The sequence below is a fragment of the Anolis sagrei genome, chromosome X (assembly GCF_037176765.1).
Source record: "Anolis sagrei isolate rAnoSag1 chromosome X, rAnoSag1.mat, whole genome shotgun sequence".
Lineage (NCBI taxonomy): Eukaryota > Metazoa > Chordata > Lepidosauria > Squamata > Dactyloidae > Anolis > Anolis sagrei.
Genome location: NC_090034.1, coordinates 92594223 through 92613376, shown reverse-complemented (window position 1 = coordinate 92613376; position 19154 = coordinate 92594223). Strand labels below are relative to the sequence as shown.

Here is a 19154-nt window from a genome sequence, read left to right as displayed (position 1 = left end):
AGTGACTCCTGGTGTGAGAGAATTGGCCGTCTGCAAGGACGTTGCCCAGGGAACGCCTGGATGATTTTGATGTTTTTATCATCCTTGTGGGAGGCTTCTCTCATGTCCCCTCATGAGGAGCTGGAGCTGATAGAGGGAGCTCATCCACCTCTCCCGGATTTGAACCTGCGACCTGTCGGTTTTCAGTCCTGCCGGCACAGGGCTTTAACCCACTGCGCCACCGGGGGCTCCTATTATACTAATAATAATATGATATTATAATTATATATTTATATTTCATGCAATATTACTAATAATATTACAATATAATGGTATAGTGCAATATAGTAACATTTAATACTGATATTGTACTATGCTAATATATATATATATATATATATATATATATATATCCATTTTGTAAGCCTCTCTGAGTCCCCTTCAGGGTGAGAAGGGCAGCATATAAATGTCGTAAACAAACAAATAAATAAATGGTCCATTGGAATTTGCAAATAGCATTTCCTATACCCATCCATCATGATGGCAAGTGTTTGCTACATCTCAGCATATACTGCTGGTCTTTGATATATGAAAGTTGCCAGCGTTATATGTCTGGACCAATTAGCTCATGATAATGGGCAGATCAGGAGAGGTCTGGATTTTTGCATAGCCAAGGCTGGTTGAGGACAATTTGCTTGGGAAGCACTCCCCGCCCTCGCTCACACACAAACACTCTTATTTGTTTTTGGCTCTTGCATAGACACCTCATTATTCTGAAATAAAAGGGGATGATCTCATGGATGGAGGGGGTCAGGGTTGTCTCTGCCCCTTCTCCTTGCCTCCATTCTCATTGCATAGCCAGTGGCATGATTGAGTGACCTCCTCAGGCCAAGGGACTAGAAGGAAATCGCTTCAAGCTTTTCGGTGACATAAATAAATAAATCCATAGTAAATAGGTTGCCTCTTGGGTCCCCAGCTGCATATGTTGCTGACCAAGCCTTGACCTTTAGATTTGTCCTGGACCCTGATGCCTGTCAGTCACAACCAGGCTGCAAGCTGAGACAGAACAGCTGGGTTGGGAAAGCTGGTTTAGAGTGTGTTCCATGTTTTCAAGCCAGTGCTGAACTTCAGTTCTTTATGCCAGGGCTTCCACACCTTGCAATTCATGAAATGTCATGGGGTGTCAGTTGGTTTTCATTGTAAAGAAACATCCACAATACTAGGAATGGCTGGTAGTTTCTACGTTACTAGGGATGCATCTACATTGTAGAATTAATGTAGCCCGAAAGTATGTTAACTGCCATGGCTCAGTCCTAGGCAGCCAGGTTTCTCACAGGAGTGGGGTACCGGTAGCATACAATCCTCTTGCTATCCCAGCTCCTCTGGCTGCCTGTTAGCTTCCGGGTTCAATTCAAAGTGCTGGTGCTCACCTATAAATACCTAAACGGTTCCAGCCCAGTTTACTTGTCTTAACGTATCTCTCCCAATGAACTGTCTAGGGCCTTAACATCATCCGGGGAGCCCCTGCTCTCAGTCCCACCGCCATCGCAGTCATGTTTGGTAGGGACGAGAGACAGGGTCTTCTCCATGGTGGCCCCTCTACTCCCCAATGAGGTTAAATCTGCTCCCTCCCTCCTGACCTTCCGGAAGAAGTTTAAATCCTAGTTATAGGATCAGGCATTCACAGAATAGTTTGTTTACTGGGAAAGACAAGATTTATTTGACTGGACTTGGACTGCTTTGGGTGACAATTTTAATCCTGGTGATTTTAATCTGGCAAGCAGTTCTTAATGCATATTTAGAATTATTTTAAGTGTTTAGATGTATTTATTATGTGTTTTATATTATGTTTGGCATTGAATTGTTGCCTGTTTGGAAGCCTTTCTGAGTACCTCCATGGAGGTCTAGAAGGATGGGGTATAAATGTTTTAAATAAATAAATAGATCATGAATGTTGCCATTTTGCAACTTCTTTAGTTTTGTTTGCCAAAGAATGGAGGCGAAGAGACGGCTAAACACCTTTTAAAATGTAACTCCAATGATTCCATAATAGTGTCCTAGGGTGCATCTACACTGAACAATTAATGCAGCTTGATGCCAATACTGGGGGATCTGAACTGTTAGTCTCAAAAATAACCCTCAGTTGGGGAGATTTCACCATAAATATAGCAGAGTACCAGAAGCAAACTTAATAGCCAGCTGAAACTTACGTGTGGTGAAGCTGGGATAAGCTTCTATTCTTAAGATGGCACAGAATTGCAGAGTCATAACTTTAGCTTCAAAAATAATTATTGAGGTAAAATAAATATATTCTAGATAAAAAAAAGGTCTTGGAGCTAACTAGCTTACTAAGTCTCATCTTCTAAGACAGGTAAAAAAGTAAAAAGTCAAAAAATCCATGCAGCTACATTTTGCCTAGAGAGAGAGGCAAAATGTGGAATGAAGGAAAAAAAGCAGAAGAGACAAAGGTGGCTAAAAGCCACATGGCCAAGCCCAGGGCAATAAAAAACCTTTTTAAACAAGGAAGTTACCTCACAGATATTCCATTGCTAAATTTTCAAAGAGGGGAGGAGACAGTGGATAGCAGGAGTAAAGATAAAGCCCTTTTGGTAAACATGCGTAGGAATGTGGTGGGGGAGGAATCCCTCAGCTAATCTTATCTCTAGTTTAACTACTTATTGAGGTCTGGAGACTTGATGGCACAAGAGATTTGTGCAGTTCAGGGATGAAACAACCAAACAACTGGAAGTCAAGATAACTAAACCAAGGATAACTCCACCTGAACATGAGGAAGAACTTCCTTACTGTGAGAGCTGTTCAGCGGTGGAACTCTCTTCTCTGGAGTGTGGTGGAGGCTCCTTCTTCGGAGGCTTTTAAACAGAGGCTGGATGACCATCTTGTCAGGGGTGCTTTAAATGTAATTTTCCTGCTTCTTGGCAGGGGGTTGGACTGGATGGCCCATGAGGTCTCTTTCAACTCTATGAATCTATGAGTTTGGGTGCAACCACTTTTATGACATTTTCACATGTACCTTCAAGCCAACCACAATTCATGACAGCCCTTGACAAGATTCATTCTGAGAAGGTTTGTCATGGTCTTCCTCTAGAGCTGAGAGAGGGTGACTGTCTCAAAGCTGCCAAGGGTATATCCATAGCTGAGTTGGGATTTGAATCCTGGTCTCCCAGTATCCTAGTCTGGCACTCAAACCACAATTGCTCCTTTTCACTGCATAAGGTCCAGCAATTGGTGGTTCTTTAGCTGCTAATGGTTGTGGTTGTGATAACATGTGGTGATGTCTTGAATATAAACAGCTTGTGATACTTCCAATATCATTGGGCTGCAACTCCTATTACACTTCACCTCTTGGCTGTGGTGCTCTGGATGATGGGAATTGCTGAAAAGCAACAAAAGAAGGGACATATATTTTTCATTCTAGAGTAGAAGGACCCCAGTTCAAACCCCTAACATGACCACTTTAAAAAGTGGCAAGAGTAAGCCGCACCGAGTCCCTTGGGGAGATTGTAGCGGGGTACAAATAAAGTGTTATTAAAAGTGTTATTACTCTGATCAGTTGATCAGAGTAGGTCGAGCATTGGAGATGAAGTGGATCGACCCTTGCAAACTACAACTCAACCTGTCTCTTCTACTACTAACAGCATGTTTGTTGTTGTTTATTCATTCAGTTGCTTCTGACTTTTCGTGACCTCATGGGCCAGCCCACGCCAGAGCTTCCTGTCAGCCGTCACCACCCCCAGCTCCTTCAAGGTCAATCCAGTCACTTCAAGGATGCTATCCATCCATCTTGCCCTTGGTCGGCCCCTCTTCCTTTTTCCTTCCATTTCCCCCAGCATAATTGTCTTCTCTAAGCTTTCCTTTCTTTTCATGATGTGGCCAAAGTACTTCATCTTTGCCTCTAATATCCTTCCCTCCAATGAGCAGTCGGGCTTTATTTCCTGAAGTATGGACTGGTTGGATCTTCTGCCGGTCCGAGGCGCTCTCAGAATTCTTCTCCAATACCACAGTTCAAAAGCATCTATCTTCCTTCACTCAGCCTTCCCTATAGTCCAGCTCTCACAACAGTAGGTGACTACGGGGAATACCATTGTTTTAACTATATGGATCTTCATTGCCAGTGTGATGTCCCTACGCTTCACTATTTTATCGAGATTGGTCATTACTTTCCTCCCATGAAGTAAGCGTCTCCTGACTTCCTGGCTGCAGTCTGCATCTGCAGTAATCTTTGCACCTAGAAATACGAAGTCTGTCACTGCCTCCACATTTTCTCCCTCTATTTCCCAGTTTACATGCTTGAAATCCCAAGATTGCCTCCCAACTGTGAGCATGAGCAAGTCAGCCAGATCTGTACATTGAGATGCATTCCTTGCCTAACAACATATGTTCAAGCTAGAAAGCCATAAACAGATGGCATCTTTGCAAGCCACATTACCAATGGTGCAGTCAAGTCAAGGTTCACTAGTCCAAAATGCCTGGACCTTGTGGTTATGATATCATCTCTCACTCTCTTCAAGTTTGCCTGTCATGCTTATCTGCAATCCTCAGAGTAGCTGGGAAGGAGAAATCAATTTCGCTAGCAGCCATATACTTTTACAATCATCATCATCATCATCATCATCATCATCATCATCATCATCAAACTTTATTTATAGACTTCCTTATCTCCCCGAAGGGGCTCAGGGTGGCTTCCAACAAATATGGTAACCATTCAATGCCAAAAAGAAAACCATACAAACAATTTACTAGAGTTGAATGAAAAGTAATGCCTCCACCTTTGTAACTCTTCAACAGATGGCAGTATTGGTATGCGGCAGGTACTGGCTTGTTCAGTAGACACCCCTCTACAGTTCCATTTTGGCAGGAAGCCTTAGCATTGAACAGTTGTGTTGTTAAAGTGTGAAGTATGGAACCCTGCACAGACGGTCGGTCAGGGCGACTTAAGCAACGTGCAGTCATTGAATTCTTGACAACAGAAGTTGTCACCCCAAAGGAGATACAGCAGACAATGCAAGCTGTTTATGGTGATTGTGTCAATGTGAGTACTTTGTATCGTTGGACAAGAAAATTTAATGTTGAAGTAGGAACATCTGACTTGTGTGACAAACAAAGAGTTGGACGTTCTGTGACAGCAACAACCGAGTTTCACAAGCAAAAGGTTGACAGATTAATTCAGGATGATTGTTGTATCACTCGGAGAGAAATTTCAAGCACAATCAGCATTTCACAAGAACATGTGGGTCACATTATTGCTTTGCTTGACTATTGGAAAATCTGTGCACTGTGGGTTGCGGAAACAGAGTGTTGACTTCTTCCATGATGGCATTTCGTTGGGAGAAATGTATCCAATTGTCTGGTGATTATGTGGAAAAGTGAATAGTGGTAGTTAAAGAGCACATTCTAAGGATTATTTCTGCATTTGATTTATTAAAATATTCCCATCCAAACCCAAGTAACAAAGGTGGAGGCATTACTTTTCATTCAACCCTCGTACATCAAAACAAAGCACATTAGATAATATAGAAAAACCTAACTGTAACTTAATTTAAAAAATCAGAAAATAAAGACATCATCAGAAAATAAAACTACAAGCCATTGTAATTGTAATGCAAACTGTTGTTGATGCCTTGGACTTTAATAAGCAATTAGGAACCATTAGCTTTACAAAAGACCTACTTCTGGTGAAGATGAAAACTGCTTGTCTGTGGTCAGGTTGGCTGCTAATACTGTTTGCATGGATGTTGCTTGGGGTATCAGTGATTGTAGAAATGGCCGCTAAGATGGATGCCTACACTTTGACATTTATCTGAGCATCTGGTCTGTTGCTCTTAATGGCCAGATTGTGCGTGGTTTTCTGTTCATCCCCCGCTTCCCTAAATAAAAAGAACCACTTTCCCAGCTATCTTCAGCCCGGTCTCTAGGGCTCCTGACACTATCTCAGTGGCAGAAGGAGTTAGTGGATTTTTGACAGAGAAGGACAGCTGAGGCAAATCGGATGAGACAGTCTCGTTGATGAGCCCTCGGGCTGTCTAGGCTGCACATGCATGCGCACCCATGCACAAATACAGAAGGGAGGAGAGTCTTGTACCTTCAGTCAAATTCTTTCATAAATTCTCTCTTCACAACCCAGATAGGAGCTGGCAGTAAAATGTCCTTGTTGATGGAGGGCCGTATATTCCACCGGTGGTTACTTCATAGGCTGGAAGCAAGGATTGTTGGGTCAAGTTTCCAAAGCAAAGGGAATCTAGATAGAGGGAACTGAAGGCGCCTAATAGGCCTTTTGACAAAAATGAGCTTCCATGCTCCATGGCAGTGTACCTTTGCATATCAACAGCTGGGAATGGCTACAAGGCCTCCTTGTAATCTTTCCAGAGATGTCTGCATAATTTGTAAACCTCATTTTTGGATTGTAACTTGCACAATCCCCCTGTTAAAACATTGTGCATCCAGTTAGTCATTACAAATCATTTCTCATATTAATGAGATTGCAAGATCACTTCTTTTTTTTTGTCAGTCAGGAGCGACTTCACAAACTGCAAGTCGCTTCTGGGGTGAGAGAATTGGCCGTCTGCAAGGATGTTGCCTAGGGGACACCTGGATGTTTTTTTGATGTGGGAGGCTTCTCTCATGTTCCCACATGGGGAGCTGGAGCTGGTAGAGGGAGCTCATCCGTGCTTTCCCTGGATTCGAACCAGCGACCTGTTGGTCTTCAGTCCTGCCAGCACAGGGGTTTAACCCACTGCACCACCGGGGGCTCCATAAGTTCACTGAAAGTATAACAACCCACCTTGAGCCATGAGGAGAGACAGGTAAAAAATAATAATAATAATAATAATAATAATAATTACTATTATTATTAACATAGAGAGACTCCTCTTCAAAGGCACTGTGCCAAGATATCAGGTGCTAGGAACCTGATGTTGTCTTAACGTGCGGCATTTAAGTTCCACAATGGCATCTGAAAGAAAAAAATCCTTAGGAATTTAATTCAGATCACATTTTAAATAATGATCTGCATATTTAATGATTAATATGGGTTGAGTGTCTCATTCAAAATGCTTGACACCAAAAGTGTTTTTAAGAATACTTGCATATATATAAAATATATTTAGGAAATAGGACCCAAGTCTAAGGGCACATTAATTTGTGTTTAATATTAGTTGTGCTGTATAATTGGATTGTTTTAATTGTTTTTAATTGTTGCTGATATATATTTTATCTTACTATTGTATTGCTGGCATCGAATTGTGCCTTCTGTAAGCTGCCCTGAGTCCCCCCTCGGGGGTTGAGAAGGGTGGGGTAGAAATGTGCGATATAAATAAATAAATAAATAAATAAATATCTTCCTTGTACACATAGCTTTGGGTCCAACCTATCTTCAAGACCGCATCTCCTTCTTTGAACTGGTGCAGGCATTGAGATCAGCTGTGGAGGGCCTTCCCTCTGTCCCACCACCTTCTCAAATACAACTGGTGGGGACGAGAGGGCCTCGGTGGTGGTGCTCTGGCTCTGGAATGCCTTCCCTAGAGAGATCAGGCTAGTCCCCTCACTTCAAGGCTTCCATTCCAGTTTTAAAACATGGCTTTTTAAACAAGCCTTTGATCTTATGTAGGTTTTTTAGGATTAATCCGAGGACTTACTGTTGACATCACATCGGCACTGGGCTGTCTCATATGGAAACAACTTGTGTCCAATTGAGACAGCTGTGCAGCTATGACTGCATTTTATGAATTTTAATATTTTACATTGCAATTATGTATGTGCATGATTGTAACTCTATGGTTTTATCATTTTAGATTTATGTATTGTCTATATGCGGCACTTGGTTGTATTTTGTTAGCCGCCCCGAGTCTCTTCGGGGGGATGGTGGTGGGGTAAAAATACATTTATTATTATTATTTTACTGACACAAAAACACAGTAAATGAGATATATATGATGGATTTCATATCACAAAATCACAAGTCGCACATTTCCCAAGTGTCTAGGATTGTGTGATGTATTTTGCACGCAGATCCAAGTAAGATGGCCTTTTGCAGTTGACAGATCGTGATTTTGACAATGTTTATTCTTTCCAAATGCTGGCTGAGATCTTTTGGTATGGGTGCCACCTTGTCATGGTGGGGGGCTTAACTGCTCCAAGGATGATGAGAGCTGTGCTCGTGGTAGTGTAACTACCAGCAGGTCCAACCAAGTCAAAGAGGTCTCAGCTGAGGAGTGGAACTAAGAGTACTTAACCATTAGCACTATGGAGACACAAACCAAAATGAAGTCTATACTGGCTCGGTTGATGCCCAGGATAAAAAGGGCCGCAGAGGATTCTGCTGATTCTTGACATCCATCAACAAGTGGGCTACAGAATCAAAATACAAATGAACAATCACAGAAGCAGCAGAAATATACAATTTCAGAAAACCACACAATTATTATTATTATTATTATTAATTCCTACAGTCTTATTATGGTAATAATAATTACAAAATAATAATAATAATAATAATAATAGCCTTGAAGCTAATTATATACCTAACATTTGTAATAATTTTGTTCAAGCAACCAAGTTTGTGAACATTTAACTATAAGTAGCACTATCTCAGTCATCCATGCAAACAGTTATGGATTTCGGAGCATTTTGAATTGCAGAATTTTGAAAAAGGGATGCTCAACCTAGTTGTCCATTGGTTTTCCCAATATCCTGGTTTTTAAAAGCCTTACCTCCAAAAGTGCACCAAAATATACCATGACGAGTACTTGAAAGTAAAATGTATCAAGAAATTTGTATTTCAAGGTATTAATATGTCTATATTAGTATATTTTGTCAAAAACAGTATATTTTAGGAATACACTACAAATGCAAAGTATACATAGGGCAGAACACACATTTCTAGGCTAAGTGGATACAAAAGGGTATATTTTGCAAAGTAGTTTTAAATGATGCAGTGGATTTCTAATGGCCTATTCTGTGTTAATGTAGAGTGGTGTCGAATTTAGGTTAAACGGATCTCTTCATCAGATTACAGAATGCAGAGTTTGGAAACTTGTATGATTCTAGATCAGGCATGGGCAAACTTTGGCCTTCCAGGTGTTTTGAACTCCAACTCCCACAATTCCTAACAGCCTACCTGTGCTGGTACGGCTGTACCAGGAGCTCCTACTTCATTTTCTTTCTATTGAGTGTTTGCATGTATTCCAAGGTTCCATGCATTTTGCCATAAGGTGGTTTCCCTTGCTCTGCAATTATAGGGTCAATGACCCATCAATCATCATTATGTTCTTTAGTTCCGCCCCTTTCCCCAGGGCTCTGGGAAGGAAAAGAAAGACTTCAGGCAGTCTTTCAGTTTTGGAAGCCCAGTTACAGGACATGAGCTTTCCCCACCTGTAGAGAAGCTTCATTTTTCACAACATCCGGGGGAAACAGCCCTAAAGCTTCTAAGGAAAACAGTTTTACAGCACAACTCCTGTTGGGGTTAATGATACAGATCCACATCATTCGTGGAGAAAATCCAAAAGGACTCCAGCTGGAAAATCTACAAGGTCTTGGCTGGTAGGTCTACTTGGATAACCAGAAGCAATTGGAGCCGGGAGTAGGGCCCACACCAGCAGAGCCTAGAAAACAGATTGCCCGGGAGGGGTCAAAAAGGGTTTTCCTTGTTAAAGAAAGAAGTAGTTCTCCAAGCAAGGTGCCCACCAGTTGATTCAAAGCCTTGAAGCATTTGTTTAATTTGTTGAAGATCTAAGAAGTATTTGATTGTTTGTTGAAGACTTAAGCAATAATAAAGGACTTTGTTAAACCTTTCAAGCTTCTAAAGACTCTGTATAGGAAAATCCTTAGGGCCTCTCAGTCGAGGCACCCCGGCTTCCCGCTGGGCACAAAGAGCACGTCCTGTTCAAAAGCCAACTGCTATAGGCCCAGCGCATGACAGCACACTACTGGCTGTTAGGAATTGTGGGAGTTGAAGTCCAAAACACCTGGAGGGTTGAAGTTTGCCTATTCCTGTTCTAGATTGACAACAGCTGCACTGTGAAAAGGTCTTTTCCCCAAAACAGAAATGTATTTTATTTCCTCTTGACTCAATATGAAAAACCTGCAGCCAAATTCTAATGAGCATCTTCTGTCTGTGTGCCTTTTGTTATACAGGGTTGCTGGTTCGGGGAGTGGATTTTAATCAACCAGCCGACAATTACACCGTTTGTCAGGGGGACAATGCAACACTAAGGTGAGTTTGTGCCTCCAACTGGCGTATATATGTGTTCAAAGAGTAAATCTGTCCATCTACTGTTTCATTTTGGGCATATACTTGCTTCCTTCCCATTTCAGACAAAGTAAATGTCACCAACTTTGCTGTCTTGACATCTCCATTGAGTGGGATAGGATTAAGTCCTCGCAATACAGTTCACTGGATCAGCAACCCCAAGAAAACCCCCAAACTTGTCTTTTTTTTCAAGCTGTTTTTGTGGGGCTGCCCCAAACCAAAGAAAAAATGACTACCACCCCAATCTCCAGAAAACATGGGGGGAGGAAAATGGCAGAATATAAGCCAAAACGGCACAAGTGATATCACATCACTGTGGCTGTACTGAAATATGTGGCCCTCTTTGCAGTTGCCCACTTCTGCCTTAAATCCTTTCGACTACCAAAGGGCTTACATTTCAATTCTCCAAATCCACAATTATGGAAATAAATATTTGCAATATTTGCAACCTCACTACCTCTGAGGATGCCTGCCATAGATGTGGGCAAAACGTCAGGAGAGAATGCTTCTGGAACATGGCCATACAACCTGGAAAACTCACAGCAACCCAATTTTTACAATTATTTGTTCCTTGATTTAAAAACAAACAAGCGGATTTTCTGATTGTCAAGAAATTCCTATTAGGAAGAATAATAGACTGGTGAGGAGTTTGTGCATGTTTCTTCTGTTATTTGACATTCCATAACATTTCACAGAAATAACTCCATGGAGAAAAAAACATTTTTCTTTTTGTTATTTAATAAGAAAATGGATCTCCTATGTGGATAATTCTGTCTCTCACTTGGAAATGATGCAGAAAACTTGTTTATGCCAAGAAAGCAGGCTTTTTGGATAGAAATAAAAATGGGTCACTGTGTGTTTTCCAGGTGGCATGGCCATGTTCCAGAAGCATTCCCTCCTGAAGTTTTGCCCACATCTATGGCAGGCAAAACTAGGCATGTGGGGTTTATATATCTGTGAAATGTCCAGGGTGGAAGAAAAAACTCTTTATCTGTTTGAGGCAGATGTGAATGTTTCAATTGGCCACCTTGATTAACACTGAATCGCCTTGCAGCTTCAAAGACTGACTGCTTCCTGCCTGGGGGAATCCTTTGTTGGGAGGTGTTAGCTGATTGATTCTCAATATCTCAATTATCTGTGTCATTCTAGAAATGTTGGGGTTGATGTAAAATGTCAATATATTGGTAATAAGCTCCCTCTCCCTCAGGTACATTCCAGAGTTCCTTGCAACCTGGAAATATGTTTTCCTTCTGTTTTTCTCTGCCATTTTGTCTACTCTGCTCACGGTCTGCTCTTCCATGTGTCTTGCTCTGATGAAACACCTTTCTCAGATTGCTTTGTCAATATCCACCCAAATCCTTCCTTCCTAGGCTCTGTTTCCTTTCTCTCTGATGCTTTGTTTCCTTGTGCCACTGTCTTCAAGCTGACAGTAAACTGGAGACCTGAAGCCAAGTGGGACTTGCCACTCTGTAACTGATTCGCAGTGGAATCACAGCCACCCATAGTCACAGAAACTCAGGGCTTTGCTTCTTTTGCATTATTAAACAGCCCTGTGGCAAAAAGAAAAGATGTGGAAGCAGGTGGGAGTGACCCATGGGGTTTAAGCTGTTGAAGATCTCCTGTGACATGAACCATTCCCTTTGCCCCAAATACGTCCTCTAGCAGTACAACTCGCTTTCGTTTCCAATTTCCAGCCCTCCTAGATCTCCATCTGACACTGCAAATAGAACTTTCCCTGACCCCATTCTCCCATTTTCCCCTTTCTGTTGCTCCCTGAACCCAGAGCAATTTTGTGCCGCCAGCACAGCATTTCAATCATTTAGCCCCCTCTCGTTTATTAAAGTTTCATCGCACCATTTGGACGGCATTTAAATAAAAGATGCCCCCTCCCCCTTTCAGAAAAATACACCATTACCTGCTCAAATCGTGCTAATAGCAGCCAGCAATGACTTACAGAACGGCTAATAACTCTGTCAAGTGCGGCATAAATTTACCAGAGTTTGATTTTTAATACTATTGCATTGTTTCAAAATGAGACCCACACCTGTGTCTGAGGGAATAATAATATCCCTGTGTTAGAGGAAATAACAGTTCCTCTCTCTGCATAAAGATCGGTTCTATGCTTGCACTTGGCTGCTGAGCAGAAACCTGAGACTCTCCCTGTGGTCTTTGGCCCCCTTTCCATAACCCAATTCTGGTCTTCTCTCCCACGCATCCCACACAGGGAGGAACACATGCCTGGAACTGGTCTCTTAAAAAATGAATTCACTACACCTCATTTGTTATTTTAAAAAATAGAACTTCTTGGCCAAGTCCTACATTGCAATCTGTGTTTCATAACTTTACAAATAATAGCTGTGTTGTACAAAAGCAATTAAATTCTGTTGAATTTGCAAAGGTGCACATCTGGACACTGGCAAGAGTGCTCTGATGTACATATGGCCTTTCCGATGTGCACACTGGGCACTTCTGGTGTACATTAAGTACTTGTAGTACACATTGGGCATGTGATGCATACTGGGCATTTCTGGTGCACATCAGGTATTTGCAATGCATCTCTGGATCCTTGTGTACACTGGGCACTAATTATGTATGTACACCGGGTGCCTATGTAGCATATCAGGCACTTGTGATATAGTTTGGACACTCGCGATATACACTGGGGACTTGTGTTGCACATCATGCCCTTGTGATGCACACTGGACCCTTCTGATGCACATTTTTGATTGACACCAGGCACGTTCAATGTCACTTCTGGTCACATCAGGCACTTGTGGTGCACCTCTGGGCCATTATATACACTGGGCACCACTGTAGCATATCAGGCACTTGGGTACTTTGGGTACTTACGATACCCATTGGAAATTTATGGTGCACATTAGGCATTTCTAGTGCACATCAAACATTTGCAGTGTACCTATGGGTCCTTGTGCGCACTGTGCACTAGTGATGTAAGTTACACGGGGTGCCACTGTAGCATAGCAGGCACTTGTGATACATTTTGGACACTTGCAATACACGCTGGGAACATGTGTTGCGCATCAGGCCCTTGTAGTGCATCGTAGACCCTTCTGACACACACTAGGCATTTCTGATGGATACTAGGCACTTGCAATGCACACTGTGCACTTCTGGTGCACATCAGGCATTTGTGGTGTACTTCTGGGTCCTTTTGTACACTGGGCACTAGTGATGTATGTACACGGGGTGCGACTGTAGCATAGCAGGTACTTGTGATACACTTTGGACACTTACGATACATACTGGGAACTTGTGTTGCACATCAGGCCCTTGTGGTGCACACTGGACTCTTCTGATGCACACTAGGCATTTTTGATGGACACCAGGCACTTGCAATGCTCACTGGGCACTTCTGGTGCATGTCAGGCACTTTATTTATTTATTAGTTTATATTATATTATATTATATTGTGTGTGTGTGTATTTATTATATCAGGAACTTGTGATGCACCTCTGGTCCCTTATATACACTGGGCACTGCTGTAGCATATCAGGTACTTGTGATACACTTTGGGCACTTGCAATATACATTGGGAAATTATGAAGCACATTGGGCAGTTCTGGTGAACATCAGGCACTTGTGATGCACTCTAGACCCTTCTGATGCACACTAGGCATTTCTGATGGACATCAGGCACTTGCAATTTGACACTTCTGGTGCACAGCAAGCACTTGGTGCACATCAGGTTCTTCTGATGCACAATAGTCACTTGCAATAAGCATCAGGCATACTGGATACCTGTGATTCACACTGGGCAACACTTCAGGTGCACATTAGGCACTCTTGTTATGCTCTGGCCTTTCCTAATCAGTGTCTGGATGCACATTAGGAAATCTTTTGATATGCATCAATGTTAATTGTGTATCGAGACATGGTGCATCAGTCACTACATCATTAGCAAGGGATGCCCATCACATTCTCATGTCATGACAGAACCAAGTGGATATTGATATTGTGAAACTACTGGATCCAATTTCATGTAAGACCATTTAAGAAGATGTACTGTACATCCCAAGCAGATGACCAGCTGTTATTTTTACTGTTAGTATGATATTAACAGTTCGACTAATCCTTAATGTTTTGCATAATTTGAATTTGTTACTGGAGAGGGGGTGAATCATTTCATTAATGTTAGCTAATTAAAAAATTAAAATGCAACATTACAAACAATTAACACAACAAATTGTTAAAGCTTTGACCAAAACAATTACCCGTTCTAGATTAATTTCTGAATTAATGTTAATGTTAACACATTAACACTTTAATGCTAATGTTTTCAGGCTCTGAAACCCTAACCCATATTTCAGTTGTATCAGTTGGGTTTTGTTTTTTTTTCTTGCAAAAGAGCAACATGGATGCAGAGATATGTGGGTGTTTTACAACTGAAAATTTGGATACATGTAACCATGTAATATCAGAGTATGGCCGAGATAGCAAAAGTTATTTGTGAGGAAAAATGCACAAGATACAAGAGGCTGCAACATTATGCTTTTGCCTGAGCCTTCTGGGAAGGACCAGAGTTTACCATATACATTTGTTTCCACCTCTCCTGAGTTATTAGAGTACAATCTCCTTTTGTCTTTTGAGCAATTGAAATATGTTGAAGACAAAGGGGGAAAGAGAAACAGAAGAGAGAAAGCAGGTGTCTGTCGGGAATGCTTTGATTGGGTGTTTCTGCATGACAGGGGGTTGGACTGGAGGACTCTTGGCATCTCTTCCAAATGATTCTGTGATTCTAGTGTCATTTCACATTTCAACTGTGCACAAGCATTGGGCAGTGCACATCCATGTGCAACAGCACCACAAGCATGGTGTTGTTTCTATAGCTTTGAACTGAATGCCTGCACTCTATGTCAGAGAAAATGTACAACCAGAGCATTATGTAGTTTCCAGACACAGATCAGATCCTTTGAAGCCACAGATGCAAGCAAAATGTCAGAAGGAAAGGTTAGAACACGGTCATACAGCCCGGAAACCGCACAATACTTCAGTGATTCTGGCTGTGAAAGCCTTGAAAAAATGATGATGATGATGATGATGATGAGGTAATGTAAAGGTAAAGGTTTTCCCCTGACATTAAGTCCAGTCATGTCCGACTCTGGTGTTGGTGCTCATCTCCATTTCTAAGCCGAAGAGCCGGCATTGTCCATAGACACATCCAAGGTCATGTGGCCAGCATGACTGCATGGAGCACCGTTACCTTCCCGCCGGAGCGGTACCTATTGATCTACTCACATTTGCATGTTTCCAAACTGCTAGGTTGGCAGAAGCTGAGGCTGACAGCAGAAGCTCACACTGCTCCCCTGATTCAAACCTGTGACCTTTCAGTCAACAAGTTTGGCAGCTCAGCGGTTTAACCCACTGTACCACCGAGGGGGGGGGGTCCCTAATAATAATAATAATAATAATAATAATAATAATATCATCATCATCATCTGTATTTATTTTCCTTCTTAGGGGACTCAGAGCAGATTACAGCATTTACAACCGACATTCAATGCCTTCCAATCAGAAACAATGAGGCACACAAACATAGACAAGGAAAAGCCTTCTTCTATTTCATTTCCAGCTTCTGGAGGTAGTTCTCAGCTTGGGCTCTGGGGGGAGGTGTACCTCTTCATCTTCAAGCCGAGATGCCCAAGACTGCTTGGAGTGTCTTTTTCCTTTTTCCCACAGAAGCGGTACTTATATCTGCTCATATTTGCATGTTTTGAAACTGCTAGGTTGAGAGGAGTTAGGGCTAACAGCAGGAGCTCACTCCATTTCGTGGATTCAAACTGCCAACCTTCAGGTCAGCAATTCTGCAGCAGAAGGTTTTAACCCTTTTTGCCACTGTGGCCCCATGTACAACCACTTCTGGCTTTAGCCTCTTTGGTCATCAAGTGTTGAGACAAAACTTCAGCAATGAGGATCTTTCCTGCCTGCAGAGGCTTAGCTTATTCCTCACAACCCAGAAAAATCAACAGAAGCAGATAGTTCATGGAACGGGCATATACAAAGTTGGACCTCTGAAATGACCTGGCAAAATTGGACTTTTGTTCTCATTCAACTGAGCTTTTTCAGGCACTAATAATATATAGGCTAAAGAATCAAAAACTAAGTTTTATCAAGACATAAATTGCCATCAAGCATTCTCAGGGACAAGAAAGCTGTTTGCAATCCATCCTATGCCCAGATCAGTGGGAGGAAGCATTGGTGAACATATGGAAGGCCCTTCTAAGGCTGCAATGTGCTTGTAAAAGACTTCCGATTTAATGATATTTCAGTGATAATGAATGGGAAAGTCATTCCCTTTGCAAGGGCATGCGAATAAGAAACAAGCTGTCTGCTGAAGTTAGCTCCCAACACACCTTAAAAGCAGTCCCAGAATCACTATATACCAGTTACTCTATCCCACTAAAATGTTGTCTGGTCAATGCAAATATAGCCAGTTTAGCAGGAAGGGTTATTCATTGCCCCCCAGTTTATTTTACCAAAGAGTCTACTTGGCAGTACAAAATCAAGCATGAAAAAAAGAGAAAGGGTTATTACGCTGTTAGATATTTTATTGCTCAAAAAACACCACAAACTTTCATTAAAAAATCCTTGGTATATCCTTTTAAACCAGCATTTCCCAACCTAGGGGTTGGGACCCCTGGGGGGGGGGGGGGTCGCAAGGGAGTGTCAGAAGGGTCACCAAAGACCATCAGAAAACACAGTATTTTCTCTTGGTCGTGAAGGTTCTCTGTGGGAAGTTTGGCCCAATTCTATCATTGGTGGGGTCCAGATTGCTCTTTGATTGTAGGTGAACTATAAATCCCAACAACTACAACTCCCAAATGTCAAGGTCTATTTCCCTCAAACTCCACCACTGTTTACATTTCGGCATATTGAATATTCATTCCACGTTTGGTCCAGATCCATCATTGTTTGAGTCCACTGTGCTCTCTGTATATAGGTGAACTACAACTCCAAAACTCAAGGCCAATGCCCACCAAACCCTTCCAATATTTTCTGTTGGTTATGGTGTTCTGTGGAGCCCCCGGTGGCGCAGTGGGTTAAAGCACTGAGCTGCTGAGCTTGTTGATCGAAAGGTCGCAGGTTCGATTCCGGGGAGCAGTGTGAGCTTCCGCTGTCAGCCCTAGCTTCTGCCAACCTAGCAGTTCGAAAACATGCAAATGTGAGTAGATCAATAGGTACCGCTCCGGCGGGAAGGTAACTGCGCTCCATGCAGTCATGCCGGCCACGTGACCTTGGAGGTGTCTACGGACAGCACTGGCTCTTCGGCTTAGAAATTGAGATGAGCAACACACCCCAGAGTCAGACATGACTGGACTTAATGTCAGGGGACTACCTTTACCTATGGTGTTCTGTGTGCCAAGATTGGTTGAATTCTATCGTTGGTGGAGTCTAGAATGCCCTTTGATTGTAGGTAAACTATAAATCCCAGCAACTATAACTTCCAAATGACAAAATCAATCACCCACAATCCCACCAGTATTCAAATTTGAGCATATTAGGTATTTGTGCTACATTCGGTCCAGTGAATGAAAATACATCCTGCATATCAGATATTTACATTACAATTTGTAACAGTAGCAAAAATGCAGATATAAAGTAGCAACGAAAATAATGTTATGGTTGGAGGTCACTACAACATGAGGAACTGTATTAAGGGGTCACGGCATTGGGAAAGTTGGGAAACACTTATTTAAACCCATGCAAGTTTGACCATCTTAGCAATCTTATCACTCCATTGTTTCATTTTCTGTGCCTCAGTCTGATTCTGGGTTTGAGCAAACGATGTTATTTCACCAGTTATTATAAATCGAAGACATAATCCGTTTTTGCTATCCAATTCATTGTAGATAATAATGTCCATAAAAATATTTCTGGTAACATTGCAAAATCTACCTTGAATATATTTTGGATTAACATATACCTCTTAGACTAATAACTTGTTCACGTTAGAAGTCCACTGCATATGAAAAGCCCTTCTTATCTTGACATCCATCAGATTGGTTTGAAACTTTCTAGGATGTTTTTGACAGCTTATTTGGGGTTTGATACCATCTCTGTACATCACTTTATCCATTTTTTTCTTTTGAATTGCTGCACAAAGTGGTTTTAATGTCTTTGGTCAACATTTTCCTCATACATCCAGTGGAACATTATGCTCCGACTTTATCATGCGGTGTTTTGTAGGCTGATCCACCTGCCTCTAGTTTCAAAAGGCATTTTGTACACTTTTTAAATTAAATGGTCATCATCTGGAAAAAAAACCTCATTTTCTTCAGCCTCTATGGTTAGATCTTATCTTGATTAAATCTATCCTTCAGTTGCAAATAAGCAAATCAGTTAAGAACTTTGCCCCCCCCCTCAATTCTTGTGGGTTTTTTCGGGCTATATGGCCATGTTCTAGAGGCATTTCTCCTGACGTTTCGCCTGCATCTATGGCAAGCTTCCTCAGAGGTGAGGACATAGATGCAGGCGAAACGTCAGGAGAAATGCCTCTAGAACATGGCCATATAGCCCGAAAAAACCCACAAGAACTGAGTGATTCCGGCCATGAAAGCCTTCGACAACTTTGCCCCCCTTGAAAAGCATCTCTTGGTTTAAGCTCCCAGCTGTCACATTTGAAATACAAAAAGATATATAACAAAACAACAATTTCTGATTTTTTGCCCATTTTTCTTTTTCTTTAAAAAAAAGCTACTCCTGGTTAGATTTTGTAAAACCACCGGTCACATGACCTTTTAGGAAATGGAAATATCCAGAACCTTTTCCAGAGATTTTATGATTTTTGGAAAAGGATGACCTTGTTAGAAGCCACAACCTTTTTGAAAAATGATGTCATAACCTCATGGTGAAACATGACCTGTTAGAGTCATAATCTTTTGGGGAAACGGCA

General features: G+C 41.8%; 1 protein-coding gene across 1 annotated transcript in view; it reads left to right on the top strand.

Moving 5' to 3' along the window:
- Positions 1-19154, top strand: part of LOC132780267 (igLON family member 5) — a 244202-nt gene that overhangs the window by 155581 nt on the left and 69467 nt on the right. Inside the window, exon 2 of the mRNA XM_060783878.2 lies at positions 10129-10207. Coding sequence (XP_060639861.1) covers positions 10129-10207 — 79 coding nt within the window. The remainder of the gene's footprint in view (positions 1-10128; positions 10208-19154) is intronic.